This window comes from Pleurodeles waltl, chromosome 7 (assembly GCF_031143425.1).
Source record: "Pleurodeles waltl isolate 20211129_DDA chromosome 7, aPleWal1.hap1.20221129, whole genome shotgun sequence".
Classification (NCBI taxonomy): Eukaryota; Metazoa; Chordata; class Amphibia; order Caudata; family Salamandridae; genus Pleurodeles; species Pleurodeles waltl.
Genome location: NC_090446.1, coordinates 946,476,923 through 946,493,499, shown reverse-complemented (window position 1 = coordinate 946,493,499; position 16,577 = coordinate 946,476,923). Strand labels below are relative to the sequence as shown.

At 49.2% G+C, this 16,577-nt stretch overlaps 1 protein-coding gene across 1 annotated transcript in view; it reads left to right on the top strand.

The window, feature by feature from the left end:
* The window catches only part of DNAH17 (dynein axonemal heavy chain 17), a 7,556,186-nt gene that overhangs the window by 5,827,731 nt on the left and 1,711,878 nt on the right, over positions 1 to 16,577 (top strand). The window contains exon 40 of the mRNA XM_069201738.1: positions 8,001 to 8,165. Within this exon, the coding sequence (XP_069057839.1) occupies positions 8,001 to 8,165 (165 nt within the window). The remainder of the gene's footprint in view (positions 1 to 8,000; positions 8,166 to 16,577) is intronic.

The following is a 16,577-nucleotide window of genomic DNA, read 5'->3' as shown; positions in this document are numbered from 1 at the left end:
TACCAAACTTCCCAGATTTCAGTGTAGCCAATATGGAACTGTGGAGTTCGTGTTTGACAAACTCCCAGACCAAATACTCTTTATGACTACTCTGCACTTAAAATGTCTAGGCCCGTATTTATACTTTTTGACGCTAAACTGCGCTAACGCAGTTTAGCGTCAAAAAATTTAGCGCCGTCTAGCGCCATTCCGAAGCGCCATGCGGGCGCCGTATTTATGGAATGGTGTTAGCCGGCGCAAGCAGACCGGCGCTGCCTGGTGTGCGTGGAAAAAAACCACGTAGACCAGGCAGCGCCGGCGTAGGGGGAAAATGGCGCTAGGGCGTCTTAAAATGGTGCAAGTCGGGTTGACGCTAAAAAATCGTCGTAACCCGACTTGCGCCATTTTTTTTCGACGCCCATCCCCCATCAACATGACTCCTATCATTGTAAAGATAGGAGTCATGCCCCCTTGCCCAATGGCCATGCCCAGGGGACTTATGTCCCCTGGGCATGGTCATTGGGCATAGTGGCATGTAGGGGGGCACAAATCAGGCCCCCCTATGCCACAAAAAATAAATAAAAAAATACTTACCTGAACTTACCTTAATGTCCATGGGATGGGTCCCTCCGTCCTTGGGTGTCCTCCTGGGGTGGGCAAGGGTGGCAGGGGGGGGTCCCTGGGGGCAGGGGAGGGCACTCTGGGCTCATTTTGAGCCCACTTGTCCCTTAACGCCATCCCTGACCCAGGCGTTAAAAAGCGGCGCAAATGCGCCGTTTTTGGCCACGCCCACTCCCGGGCGTCTCTTTTGCCCGGGAGTATAAATACCACGTAAAGGCCTGGGAGTCATTTTTTAAGACGGGAACGCCTCCCTTGCATATCATTAACGCAAGGAAGGGGTTCACGCTAAAAAATGACGCACACTCCGGGCACTTTGGCGCCCGAAGCGTCTAACGCCAGAGTATAAATATGGCGTTAGTTGGCGTTAGTTCTGCGTCGAATTTGCGTCGAAAAAAACGACGCAAATTCGGCGCAACCAGAGTATAAATATGGCCCCTAAGGTTTTGCTTAGACACTGTAGGGGCATAGTGCTCATGCACATATGCTCTCACCTTGGGTATAGTGCACCCTGCCTTAGGGCTGTAAGAGGGGTGACTTAACTATGCCACAGGCAGTGTGAGGTTGGCATGGCACTCTGAGGGGCGTGCCATGTCAACTTAGTCATTTTCTCCCCACCAGCACACAAAGGCAGTGTGCATGTGCTGAGTGAGGGCTACTCAGGGTGGCATAAGACATGCTGCAGCCCCTAGAGACCTTCCCTGGCATCAGGGCCCTTGGTATCAGGGGTACCATTTACAAAGAACTTATCTGGGTGCCAGGGCTGTGCCAATTGTGGAAGGAAAGGTACAGTTTAGGGAAAGAACACTGGTGCTGGGGCCTAGTTAGCAGGCTCCCAGCACACTTTCAATCATAACTGGCATCAGCAAACGGCAAAAAGTCAGCGGGTATGTGAGAAAGTAGCCTCTTTCTAGCCTTGTTACCCCCACTTTAGGCCTGTTTGTGAGTGCATGTCAGGGTGTTTTCACTGTCTTACTGGGATCCTGCCAGCCAGGGCCCAGTGCTCATAGTGAAAACCCTATGTTTTCAGAATGTTTGTTATGTGTCACTGGGACCCTGCTAGTCAGGACCCCAGTGCTCATAAGTTTGTGGCCTATATGTATGTGTTCCCTGTGTGGTGCCTAACTGTCTCACTGAGGCTCTGCTAACCAGAACCTCAGTGGTTATGCTCTCTCATTTCTTTCCAAATTCTCACTAACAGGCTAGTGACCAATTCTACCAATTTACATTGGCTTACTGGAACACCCTTATAATTCCCTAGTATATGGTACTGAGGTACCCAGGGTATTGGGGTTCCAGGAGATCCCTATGGGCTGCAGCATTTCTTTTGCCACCCATAGGGAGCTCTGACAATTCTTACACAAGCCTGCCACTGCAGCCTGAGTGAAATAACGTCCACGTTATTTCACAGCCATTTTACACTGCACTTAAGTAACTTATAAGTCACCTATATGTCTAACCTTTACCTGGTAAAGGTTAGGTGCAAAGTTACTTAGTGTGAGGGCACCCTGGCACTAGCCAAGGTGCCCCCACAGTGTTCAGGGCCAATTCCCTGAACTTTGTGAGTGCGGGGACACCATTACACATGTGCACTACATATAGGTCACTACCTATATGTAGCTTCACAATGGTAACTCCGAATATGGCCATGTAACATGTCTAAGATCATGGAATTGCCCCCTCTATGCCATCCTGGCATTGTTGGCACAATTCCATGATCCCAGTGGTCTGTAGCACAGACCCTGGTACTGCCAAACTGCCTTTCCTGGGGTTTCACTGCAGCTGCTGCTGCTGCCAACCCCTCAGACAGGGTTCTGCCCCCCTGGGGTCAAGCCAGGCTTATCCCAGGATGGCAGAACAAAGGACTTCCTCTGAGAGAGGGTGTTACACCCTCTCCCTTTGGAAAATGGTGTGAAGGCAGGGGAGGAGTAGCCTCCCCCAGCCTCTGGAAATGCTTTCTTGGGCACAGATGTGCCCAATTCTGCATAAGCCAGTCTACACCGGTTCAGGGACCCCTTAGCCCTGCTCTGGCGCGAAACTGGACAAAGGAAAGGGGAGTGACCACTCCCCTGACCTGCACCTCCCCTGGGAGGTGTCCAGAGCTCCTCCAGTGTGCTCCAGACCTCTGCCATCTTGGAAACAGAGGTGCTGCTGGCACACTGGACTGCTCTGAGTGGCCAGTGCCACCAGGTGACGTCAGAGACTCCTTCTGATAGGCTCCTTCAAGTGTTGCTAGCCTATCCTCTCTCCTAGGTAGCCAAACCCTCTTTTCTGGCTATTTAGGGTCTCTGTCTCTGGGGAAACTTTAGATAACGAATGCAAGAGCTCAGCCGAGTTCCTCTGCATCTCTCTCTTCACCTTCTGCCAAGGAATCGACTGCTGACCGCGCTGGAAGCCTGCAAAACTGCAACATAGTAGCAAAGACGACTACTGCAACTCTGTAACGCTGATCCTGCCGCCTTCTCGACTGTTTTCCTGGTGGTGCATGCTGTGGGGGTAGTCTGCCTCCTCTCTGCACTAGAAGCTCCGAAGAAATCTCCCGTGGGTCGACTGAATCTTCCCCCTGCAACCGCAGGCACCAAAAAGCTGCATTACCAGTCTCTTGGGTCTCCTCTCAGCACGACGAGCGAGGTCCCTCGAATCCAGCAACTCTGTCCAAGTGGCCCCCACAGTCCAGTGACTCTTCAGTCCAAGTTGGGTGGAGGTAAGTCCTTGCCTCACCTCGCTAGACTGCATTGCTGGGAACCGCAACTTTTGCAGCTACTCCGGCCTCCGTGCACTTCCAGCGGAAATCCTTTGTGCACAGTCCAGCCTGGGTCCACGGCACTCTAACCTGCATTGCACGACCTCCTAAGTTGTTCTCCGGCGACGTGGGACTTCTTTGTGCGACTTCGGGTGAGCACCATTTCACGCATCCTCGTAGTGCCTGTTTCTGGCACTTCTCTGGGGGCTACCTGCTGCTAAGAGGGCTCCTTGTCTTGCTAGACGTCCCCTCTCTATCCTGGTCCAATTTGCGACCTCCTGGTCCCTCCAGGGCCACAACAGCGTCCAAAAACGCTAAGCGCACGATTTGCAGCTAGCAAGGCTTGTTGGCGGTCTTTCGGCGGGAAAACACTTCTGCACGACTCTACAAGGCAAGAGGGATCCGTCCTCCAAAGGGAAAGTCTCTAGCCCTTAGCGTACCTGCAGAAACCGCAGCTTCTTTAGTCCAGTCGAAGCTTCTTTGCACCCGCAGCTGGCATTTCCTGGGCATCTGCCCATCTCCGACTTGCTTGTGACTTTTGGACTTGGTCCCCTTGTTCCACAGGTACCCCAGATTGGAAATCCAGCGTTGTTGCATTGTTGGTTTGTGTCTTTCCTGCATTATTCCTCTAACACGACTTCTTTGCCCTTAGGGGAACTTTAGTGCACTTTGCACTCACTTTTCAGGGTCTTGGGGAGGGTTATTTTTCTAACTCTCACTATTTTCTAATAGTCCCAGCGACCCTCTACAAGGTCACATAGGTTTGGGGTCCATTCGTGGTTCGCATTCCACTTTTGGAGTATATGGTTTGTGTTGCCCCTATCCCTATGTGTCCCCATTGCATCCTATTGTAACTATACATTGTTTGCACTGTTTTCTAAGACTATACTGCATATTTTTGCTATTGTGTATATATATCTTGTGTATATTTCCTATCCTCTCACTGAGGGTACACTCTAAGATACTTTGGCATATTGTCATAAAAATAAAGTACCTTTATTTTTAGTATAACTGTGTTTTGTGTTTTCTTATGATATTGTGCATATGACACTAAGTGGTACTGTAGTAGCTTCACACGTCTCCTAGTTCAGCCTAAGCTGCTCTGCTAAGCTACCATTATCTATCAGCCTAAGCTGCTAGACACCCTATACACTAATAAGGGATAACTGGGCCTGGTGCAAGGTGCAAGTACCCCTTGGTACTCACTACAAGCCAGTCCAGCCTCCTACAAGGTAACCATGCCAAGGAGGCATTTCTGTACACCATCCTTTCCCCAGGGCAGATGACATAGGTCATTTCACATAGGTCAGACAGTTCGCTTTACAAAATCCTGGAACTCTGCAGTCACAAGGATAAGGTATTTGTATCGCAAGAAAACAAACTGACTTTTGACCTCGGTCTCTGAACACAGAGCAAATGTGACAAGAATAAGATTTAAAAGGATCCTAATTGCTAATTCAGTTTCTGACTGAACAGAACATCTCTTCTTTGTCCACTTTTCAGTGGAATATAGACCTGGTAGTAACCATGCCAACGCAGATAGACTTTCCAGGTATTTCCACTTAGTAAATGAAGACTCACCTGGGTAAGGCCAGTCTTATCCTCTTTTGTTTGGGAGGAAGTTATGTAGGAAAGTAGCATCTTTCTGGCATAGTTACCCCCACATTTTGTCTGGTGTCAGTGTGCTTAGACTGTAGTACACTGACATCCTACTAACCAGGAACCCAGTGTCAGTGCTGTCACTGCCCTAAATTTAGTTGTAAGGTAACTTTTACACCCCACAATTGGCATACTGGTGCACTCATCTACGTCCATAGTATATGGTACTTAGGTACCCAGAGCATTGGTACACTAGGGGTCCCACATGGGCTGAAGCATGTATTATGCCACTTATGAGGGCCCATGCATACTGTAACTACAGGCCTGCCTTTGCAGCCTATGTGAAATGGTGCATGCACCTTTCTCTCCAGACATAATTTTGCCTTATATCATGGTCACTGCACTCTGACCCTGTAAGTCATTCCTAAAACAAGCCTTTTAGCCCAACGGTAGGGTGCATGGCTCTAAGTGTGAGGGCACCCCTGCATAAGCAGAGGTGTCTCTACAACCCCCAGACTCCATTCCCTGGGCTTTGTAACTGCGGGGACGCCATCTTAAGGTATGTAGTTGACACTGCTCAACAGGATTTGTCCAACTATATAATGGCTTCACCGAACCTAGGCATGTTTGGTATCAAACATGGTGGAATCTTGCTTCTACACCGATTCCAGTGTGAGTTGCATGATACCCTGTACTCTGGGGGTTCCGTAGGGGATCCCCCATGCCTGCCTGTACAGCCTCGCAGGGTCTGCATGTCAGCCCGTGTTGCTGCCTACCCCAGACACTGTTCTGCCCTCCTGAAGCTGAGCCTAACTCGGGCAGGGAAAGGCAGAACAAAGAATGTCATGTAGGACAGAGGTGTGGCCACCTCTTCTTTGGAAATAGGTGTGTCTGGGCTGGGGCGGGGGTGCCTCTGAGCACCACCAGACTGCTTTGAATGGCACATTTGGTGCCTGCCTTGAATAAACCAGTTTGCACCAGTGCAGGAACCTCCAGTTCCCACTCTGGTGTGAAACCACAAAAAGGAAATGGGAGCGACCACCCCTCTGTCCAGCTCCTCCCCTAGGGAGGTGCATAGAGCTCTGCCAGGTGGCCACTTGATTCTGCTATCTTGGAAGTAAGATGAACAGAGCCCCTGGGAGCATCTGACTGGTTAGTCCTGCTGGGTGAGGTCCCTGACCGCTCTGATAGGTGGGTCACTACAGTAAGTGTCCAAATCCCTTCCTGGGTTACTTAAGGGCTCCCCTAAGGGTGAGACCTCAGATTTGTCTGCAAGACTTCAGAAACCGTCTGCTAGTCTCCTCTGCAAGACACCTCTGCAACCTGGACACCGCAATTGCTGCTGTTCTTCTCTGGAACCAGAAGCAAGACTGTACCCAGTAGGGGGGCTCCTGCTGCATCTTTGTTTCTGCTTTCTGCAAAGACCTCTGCAACCATGTGGCTGTGCATCCTCCAGAATCACTCCCCCCATCTGCAGGCACGTCAACAATGACAGCTGGCTTGTGGATCCTGCTGTTCCATGTACTTTCCAAGGCTTTGCAACACAGATGGTGGTTCTGTTACTCTCCAGAGGTCTGACCTATCTTGCTTGCAACTGGAAAGTTTGAGGTCCCTTGCTTGAGATGCTTGGATGGACCCCTGTGCACCACATCTGCTTGTCGTTGACTATGCTTGCTGTCTCTTCAGCCTGAAGACCTCCTAGTTTCAGGAAGCCCTGGCCCCTAGCACTCTCAAGCTTCAAGATCGATGTCCTCAATGCAACTCCTGTGATTTGGGCATTCCTCTTTGCTGTGCTGCTGGGGCCTTCCTGTGACTCCCTGTGCCTGCTGCCAGAGGGTCCTGCTGGGTGGCTCCAACGTTTCCTGCTGGCTCTACTGCTTGCTCAAGGCTGGCCCTGACCTACCTACCAAGGTTGGGACCCCAAAACTCCTGCAAACTCTGCACAATACTTCTGTGGATATGCCAAGGCTTGTTGGTGATCCTGCTGACCACTGACCCCTCTGCAATCCGACGACTGACATGGGACAGCTCGTGGATGACTACTGGGAGCCTTCTGCATTGCCTGGACCCACAGCTGCACTTCTTCATCCACCGTCCTGCAGCAAGCATCATCAAGAAGAGTGGGCATTGACCTCCTGCATCGCCTGGGCACCTCTGGGTGGTCTGGACTCTCTCCCCGCTCTCCTTAGGTCCTCTTCTCCCGGAACCCATGCCTGGGTTCCACCAACCTGGTCCACGTGTCACAACAGCAGCTGGACAACCGAGATCCCCACTGACTTCAGCGGGAGGTTCTGACACAACTTCACCCCTATGCACCTGGGCTCCCTGGTGTAGGTACTCCACTGTTCTAGGTATCCATGTGTGGGGGAACTATCCAACCTCCCTTGCCCCAACAGTTTTCCTCTGGATCCTCTGGGAAGGGTCCTAAAAACTTCAACTACAACTTTCCCATGTTATACTATGGACGTTGACCCAAGATTGCTACTCTGCACACAGGCGCCTGGGGAATCCTACCTGCTTACCTTTAGGGTGTTAGTACTTCTCTAGTCCTAAGGGTCCTTAGGGGGTAGTGTGGGTTGGTTGTGGTTTTCGCATCTAATATTTTAAAGTATATGGTTATGACCCACTCCCACATAGGGGCCTATGTTATTTTGTGCCTTTACATACCTGTTGCTAAGTGTATTTTTCAATGACCAGACCTCCAGTTAGGAGATATACCCAAGTTAGTTCTACTGTACAGTGTGTTTTATCATAGATATTCCATATTTTTCTAACACCTGTGTGGTACTTTCCTGTGTGTACTTCACTGACTGACCTGTGTGGTATTTGCAACAGCTTTACATAAGTCTTAGCTGCTCTTCACAGCTACCCTCATGAGAGCTCTGTTTATCTAGAGCTGCCTACACTTTCACTAAGGGTTGCCTGGACGCAGTACAGGGTGCTTCAACTATAGGTGTACACCATATACTGAGCAAGCCTCCTACAAATACAGCTAATATTCAAATATTGCCAGTGATAATTATTTCTCATTGCATGCTTTAATTATGCTATTGTTTTCTAGGATATGCCTGATGCAGTCCTCTTTGCTCAACCAAATATTTACTGTCACTTTTCCCTTGGCATTGGAGAGCCTAAATACTTTCCAGTTTCTGGATGGGCGTCACTTAATAAGATTTTATCGGATGCCCTGGACAGCTACAATGAAGTCAATGCAGTAATGAATTTGGTGAGTAATCCCTTTTGATGCCTTTTAGCTGGTTTTACACGTTGGGTGTGACCTTATATACATTTAGCCGCAAATGATGGTGATCCTCTGGAAAGGACAATAAGTGTAAAAGTAATTTGTCAAACCTGGCACAGCGACATTTTAAGAACATTTTATGCAAATAAAAATGGAATATTAAGGATGCCATTCAAAATATACCAGCTTGCACAATTGGCCCAATGGAATAGTATTACAAATGAACATTTAAACTATTGTTGCTTGATTGAATGAATCTCCATCACAGGATTCACTTTGTTATTCATAAACTGTAGAATATTAGTGCACATATTCGAGTTCCAGAAATAAAGGTTAAATATATATTTTGACAAATGACATCCATTTAGATAACAAAAAAAATGACTAATGGAAATAACATTGTCAGTCATTTTTAGGCTTTTGACAGTGCAGTTGTCTGCAAGACTGTAGGAAAGTACCATCTTGCCTGGCATGTTACCCCCATTTTTCACTGTATATATGTTGTTTTAGTTGTATGTGTCACTGGGACCCTGCTAGTCAGGGCCCCAGTGCTCATAAGTGTGCCTGAATGTGTTACCTGTGTTATGACTAACTGTCTCACTGAGGCTCTGCTAATCAGAACCTCAGTGGTTATGCTCTCTCATTTCTTTCAAATTGTCACTAACAGGCTAGTGACCAATTTTACCAATTTACATTGGCTTACTGGAACACCCTTATAATTCCCTAGTATATGGTACTGAGGTAAGCAGGGTATTGGGGTTCCAGGAGATCCCTATGGGCTGCAGCATTTCTTTTGCCACCCATAGGGAGCTCTGACAATTCTTACACAGGCCTGCCACTGCAGCCTGAGTGAAATAACATCCACGTTATTTCACAGCCATTTTACACTGCACTTAAGTAACTTATAAGTCACCTATATGTCTAACCTTTACCTGGTAAAGGTTAGGTGCAAAGTTACTTAGTGTGAGGGCACCCTGGCACTAGCCAAGGTGCCCCCACATTGTTCAGGGCCAATTCCCCGGACTTTGTGAGTGCGGGGACACCATTACACGCGTGCACTACATATAGGTCACTACCTATATGTAGCTTCACAATGGTAACTCCGAATATGGCCATGTAACATGTCTATGATCATGGAATTGCCCCCTCTATACCATCCTGGCATAGTTGGCACAATCCCATGATCCCAGTGGTCTGTAGCACAGACCCTGGTACTGCCAAACTGCATTTCCCGGGGTTTCACTGCAGCTGCTGCTGCTGCCAACCCCTCAGACAGGCTTCTGCCCTCCTGGGGTCCAGCCAGGCCTGGCCCAGGATGGCAGAACAAAGGACTTCCTCTGAGAGAGGGTGTTACACCCTCTCCCTTTGGAAAATGGTGTGAAAGCAGGGGAGGAGTAGCCTCCCCCAGCCTCTGGAAATGCTTTCATGGGCACACATGGTGCCCATTTCTGCATAAGCCAGTCTACACTGGTTCAGGGACCCCTTAGCCCTGCTCTGGCGCGAAACTGGACAAAGGAAAGGGGAGTGACCACTCCCCTGACCTGTACCTCCCCTGAGAGGTGCCCAGAGCTCCTCCAGTGTGCTCCAGACCTCTGCCATCTTGGAAACAGAGGTGCTACTGGCACACTGGACTGCTCTGAGTGGCCAGTGCCATCAGGTGACGTCAGAGACTCCTTCTGATAGGCTCCTTCAGGTGTTGCTAGCCTATCCTCTCTCCTAGGTAGCCAAACCCTCTTTTCTGGCTATTTAGGGTCTCTGTCTCTTGGGATTCCTTAGATAACGAATGCAAGAGCTCATCCGAGTTCCTCTGCATCTCTCTCTTCACCTTCTGCCAAGGAATCGACTGCTGACCGCGCTGGAAGCCTGCAAAACTGCAACAAAGTAGCAAAGACGACTACTGCAACTCTGTAACGCTGATCCTGCCGCCTTCTCAACTGTTTTCCTGGTGGTGCATGCTGTGGGGGTAGTCTGCCTCCTCTCTGCACTAGAAGCTCTGAAGAAATCTCCAGGGGGTCGACGGAATCGTCCCCCTGCAACCGCAGGCACCAAAGAACTGCATCACCAGTACCCTGGGTCTCCTCTCAGCACAACGAGCGAGGTCCCTTGAATCCAGCAACTCTGTCCAAGTGACTCCCACAGTCCAGTGACTCTTCAGTCCAAGTTTGGTGGAGGTAAGTCCTTGCCTCCCCACGCCAGACTGCATTGCTGGGAACCGCGACTTTTGCAGCTACTCCGGCCTCCATGCACTTCTGGCGGAAATCCTTTGTGCACAGTCCAGCCTGGGTCCACGGCACTCTAACCTGCATTGCACGACCTCTTAAGTTGTTCTCGGCGACGTGGGACTCCTTTGTGTGACTTCGGGTGAGCACTGTTTCACGCATCCTCTTAGTGCCTGTTTCTGGCACTTCTGCAGGAGCTGCCTGCTGCTGAGAGGGCTCCTTGTCTTGCTCGACACTCCCTCTGTCCCCAGACGCAATTGGCGACATTCTGGTCCTTCCTGGGCCACAGCAGCATCCAACAACACTAACTGCACGATTTGAGACTAGCAAGGCTTGTTGGCGTTCTTTCGGCGGGAAAACACTTCTGCACGACTCTCCACGGCGTGAGGGACCCGTCCTCTAAAGGGGAAGTCTCTAGCCCTTGTCGTTCCTGCAGAAACCTCAGCTTCTACTGTCCAGTAGCAGCTTCTTTGCACCCACAGCTGGCATTTCCTGGGCATCTGCCCATCTCCGACTTGCTTGTGACTTTTGGACTTGGTCCTCTTGTTCCACAGGTACCCTCAACTGGAAATCCATCGTTGTTACATTGCTGGTTTGTGTCTTTCCTGCAGAATTCCCCTATCACGACTTCTATGTCCTTTGGGGAACATTAGTGCCCTTTGCACTCACTTTTCAGGGTCTTCGGGTGGGCTATTTTTCTAACCCTTACTATTTTCTAATAGTCCCAGCGACCCTCTACAAGATCACATAGGTTTGGGGTCCACTCGTGGTTCGCATTCCACTTTTGGAGTATATGGTTTGTGTTGCCCCTATCCCTATGTGTCCCCATTGCATCCTATTGTAACTATACATTGTTTGCACTGTTTTCTAATACTATTACTGCATATTTTGGTATTGTGTACATATATCTTGTGTATATTTGCTATCCTCATACTGAGGGTACTCACTGAGATAGTTTTGGCATATTGTCATAAAAATAAAGTACCTTTATTTTTAGTATATCTGTGTATTGTGTTTTCTTATGATATTGTGCATATGACACTAGTGGTACTGTAGGAGCTTCACTCGTCTCCTAGTTCAGCCTAAGCTGCTCTGCTAAGCTACCATTATCTATCAGCCTATGCTGCTAGACACCCTATACACTAATAAGGGATAACTGGGCCTGGTGCAAGGTGTAAGTACCCCTTGGTACTCACTACAAGCCAGTCCAGCCTCCTACACAGTATGCCAATGTAAATTGGTGAAATTGGTCACTAGCCTGTTAGTGAAAATTTGGAAAGAAAATGAGAGAGCCTAACCACTGAGGTTCTGGATAGCAGAACCTCAGTGAGACAGTTAGTCATAACACAGGTAACACATACAGGGCACACTTATGAGCACTGGGGGCCTGGCTGGCAGGGTCCCAGTGACACATTCAACTAAAACAACATATATACAGTGAAATATGGGGATAACATGCCAGGCAAGATGGTACTTTCCTACAATTCCCCCAATAGGAATAGGGATGTGCCCCCCTCCCCTCTGGGAGGAGGCACAAAGAGGGTGTAGCCACCCTCAAGGACAGTAGCCATTGGCTAATGCTCTCCCAGACCTAAACACACCCCTAAATTCAGTAATTAGGGGCACCCCAGAACCTAGCAAATCAGATTCCTGCAACCTGAAGACGAAGGACTGCTGACCTGAAGCCCTGCAGAGAAGACGAAGACACCAACTGCTTTGGCCCCAGCCCTACCGGCCTGTCTCCCCACTTCAAGAAAAACTGCAACAGCAACGCGTCCCCCAGTGTCCAGCGACCTCTGAAGCCTCAGAGGACTACCCTGCATCTAAAAGGACTAGGAACTCCCGAGGACAGCGGCCCTGTTCCAAAGAAACTGCAACTTTGCAACAAAGAAGCAACTTTTAAGGACCACACATTTCCCGCCGGAAGCGTGAGACTTTCCTCTCTGCACCCGACGCCCCCGTCTCGACCTGCGGAAAACTAACTCTACAGGGAGGACTCCCCTGCGACTGCGAACCCGTGAGTAGCCAGAGTTGACCCCCCTGAGCCCGCACAGCGACGCCTGTAGAGGGAATCCAGAAGCTCCCCCTGACCGTGACTGCCTGTTTCAAAGAACCCGACGCCTGGGAAACCCACTGCACCCGCAGCCCCCAGCCTGCATCGCTGAAGAGACCCCCGGGTCGCCCTTTGAATCCTATTGCAGCCCGACGCCTGTTTGCACTCTGCACCCAGCCGCCCCTGTGCCGCTGATGGTGTACTTTCTGTGCCTGCTTGTGTCTCCCCCGGTGCCCTACAAAACCCCCATGGTCTTCCCTCCAAAGTCGCGGGTACTTACCTGCTGGCAGACTGGAACCGGGGCACCCCTATTTCCATTGAAGCCTATGTGTTTTGGGCACCACTTTGACCTCTGCACCTGACCGGCCCTGAGCTGCTGGTGTGGTAACTTTGGAGTTGCCTTAAACCCCTAACGGTGGGCTACCTTGGCCCCAACTTTGAACCCTGTAAGTGCTTTACTTACCTGTGAAACTAACAAATACTTACCTCCCCCAGGAACTTTTGATTTTTGGACTGTGTCCAATTTTAAAATAGCTTATTACCATTTTTGCCAAAACTGTACATGCTATTGTGATGATTAAAAGTTCCTAAGATACCTGAGTGAAATACCTTTCATTTAAAGTATTGTTTGTAAATCTTGAACCTGTGGTTCTTAAAATAAACTAAGAAAATATATTTTTCAATATAATAACCTATTGGCCTGGAATTGTCTTTTGAGTGTGTGTTCCTCATTTATTGCCTTTGTGTGTACAACAAATGCTTAACACTACCCTCTGATAAGCCTACTGCTCGACCACACTACCACAAAATAGAGCATTAGGGGGCGTGGCCGGGCCACGAAACAAGATGGCCGCTTAGAGCGAGAGCTCCGCGCCGAGGCGGTCCCGGAGGGGTGACGGGGGCGAGAAGACAGCCGGACAACACACCGGGTTCGGTGCCCCTCCACCCCTACAACAGCGGCGACACGGAACCATGTCCGGGGACCCCGTAGGAGCGGGACGCAAGGCAGGAAACTCGCGACTCGCCCCAGGCCGATAAGTCCTGGAAAAAGGGGCGGAGTCGCGTCTTCGGAAGACCGGGGACGGCGTGCCCGTAGCGGCAAGGAGCAAGCTGAACAGGCCGCAGGGACTGCGGGAGCCGTGACGACCCGCATCCATCTCCCTACAACGCCAACAAACACCCGTGGACCTTCCCCCCCTCACAGGGAGACGGGAAGACGCAGCAAAGGGGTGCGGCCCCTTCGACAGCCGGGAGAGAAACCCAAAGAGAGGTAGGATCGAATCTCTTCAAAATAAGAACGGCATCGCCGGAGGCAGAGGCACGACTTCTCCCCTCTTTTCCATCACAGAGGGACAACAAAAACCCTCCCGCTGAGATAATAAACTTTCTCCCCCCCCTCCAGACAACTAATACTGAGGAGGGCAGAGGGGCACGACGGGAGGCACGTGGAGTCGAGGGGACGAGAGGGGTGAGCGACTGGAGGGGCACCGGAGATGAGGAGAGCCAGAGGGAGCCAAGAGAACAGAGATACAGGAGAAGGGAGTGGACTGACACCAGTGTAAGCCACCGAACATCTATATCCTTATCGGAATCTACGGAGGGAATCTTGGGCCCCACGTGGTCAGACTCTGTAGACAATTGAGGCGATGCCCGGCAACAAACCGAACCATAAACCTGTCAGCAAGCCTGCACGACAACTATTATTCTCAGAAGCGCTACAACACAAACGCCTAACCCCCACGAAGATAAACCCTCAAACATCGCCACCTTTAAACGAGTCCACCACGATGCCTGATAAAGATCAATCCACGACTATGGACAGGATACTACAAGAGATCACCACCGTCAGCCGCCGCATAGAGGGGATGGACGCCTCTATAACTTCATTGACACTAGAAACCAAATCCATGCGATCTGACATTGCCGGCTTTCAATCTAGAGTGACAGGGCTAGAACAACGCATGGGATCACTAGAGACGCAGATCAACACGTCTCAGGTGCGAGAACAAGACTTCATCTACCTCAGGAGCAAACTAACGGACATGGAGGACAGGAGCCGGAGAGACAATATCCGCATACTTGGGATCCCGGAAAACGAAGAAGGCTCGGATATGCAGACTTTTCTGACCTCCACTCTTCCAAAAATGATTTCATTGGACTTTGACCCGCCGCTAGAATTCCAACGGGCACACAGATAGGCCCAAAACGCTCTGACAACTCCTCAAGGCCCCGCCCAATCATCGCATGCTTGCTGCGGCATAATCAAACCCGACAAATACTCCAAGTAGCACGCAACCACGGCCCTTTCCGAATAGACCAGCACGAGATCCGAATAACCGCTGATTACTCCAAGGAAACCAACGAACGTAGAAAGGCTTTCCTAGCCCTACGACCCCGGCTTCGCAAACTAGAGATGAAATACGGTCTCTTTGACCCTGCAAGAATGTGGGTTACAAAAAATGGAGTATCCAAGGACTTTTATAACCCCGACGAATTGAGACTCTTCCTTGACTCTTTCCAATCCCAGCCTATGGACTCTTACAACACAGACAGTGAGCATGACATTGTAGGAGGCAGTGATAGGGCCGAAACCCCCCACTCGGGAATAGAAAAGGTGAAGACGGCTCTACACGACACCAGAGCCAGTCATAGAGGTAGAGACATGGAGAGACTAACTAGATCATATGATGACAGGGGTCAGATTTTACACGCAGTAGTAACCCACACCCAATTATCGGAAAGAGACAAATCCCGCTCCCCTTTAAAGCCTACAACTGGGTCTTCTTGAGAAGGTAACGTGACAAGACGACTTATGGGACTATCGCCAGAGAGTCGAAAATAACAACTATAGACTCCGCGGAAGGATGAGTACCTTTCCAGATCATATGTGTATTACTATTGTAATTGTCTAAGACTGCTAGTATCAATGTTAAAACCAGATACATGAAAAATCTATGCTCTTTATGACTAGAGCCGAGGCCCTATAATGGAAACTACCAGTAAATCGTTATTTGCCCTCAGTACACAACAGATGATGATTACTAGAACAGGGATCAGACCCCACCAACTCACTGTATGTTGAATAAGGGCCCGGTCCCGACCCTATAACCCTATAACAAGGTAACAAGGTAACAGGGGCATTAAACAGATAACAAAAAATAAACACTAATTAACTATCATGTAACTTACCTTATATTCCACACACTACAAAGTATCTCATGGTAGTAAACAACAAAGTATGTGAAACTTTCCTAATACACACCACACTCGACCAGCGCCGACATTAGAACCGTTTAGCCCCCATTATCACCCCAAGGGATGGGACTAGACCACGTAAAGATAAATTAATTCCAATACAGGGACACACAATACGATATAACCTGAAACATATCAAAGCTCCCACTACTTGACTTTACCTTATTCTACAATAAGAAACTGGGGAAAAAAAAAAAAAAAAAATAGAACACGAGGACATAATACAACATAATACCGCATAACAAAGCGAAATATTATGACATTCTACACTGCCACTCCACACCACATTGTAACATCACAATGTAAATTATAAACTATTAGCTATTCTTTTCCCCAGATGTTCGTACCTACCCCCATCCTAATCATTATTACAATCTTAAACTATCATCAACAACAGAACGACTATGATGGTGGCACATACCAAGTAAGACCTTAGTAGGTCAGTATTATGATGTAATAATACACGGCAAGGAGTTAGTAATAGGATGAGATACGCACTATCCTCGCGTAACCCGGGGCTCAGCTACACTCATTACCTATCCTACGATTAATAGAGAGACGTTTGGCATAATGGCTCCTAACATGATAATGTGATAAGATGCCAGGATATGTTATGTTGATCAACCTAATATGTCATTGAACAGTTGTAAGGCGAGACGAGACGAGGCAGTGTTATAGTTGAAAAGAAATGCTCAGGAAGTATTATATTATACTGTATATTGGTATCTTTATGTACCCATGCATACGCGAGAACTATAATACTCTGTTTGAGCTCTCTCCCCCCCTCCTCTGCCCTGCCCCACCCCTCCCCTCGCCAGCCGGTCTTGGTCTTTCTGTCTGCCCAGTCCCTACTTTAATTTACGACCCTAT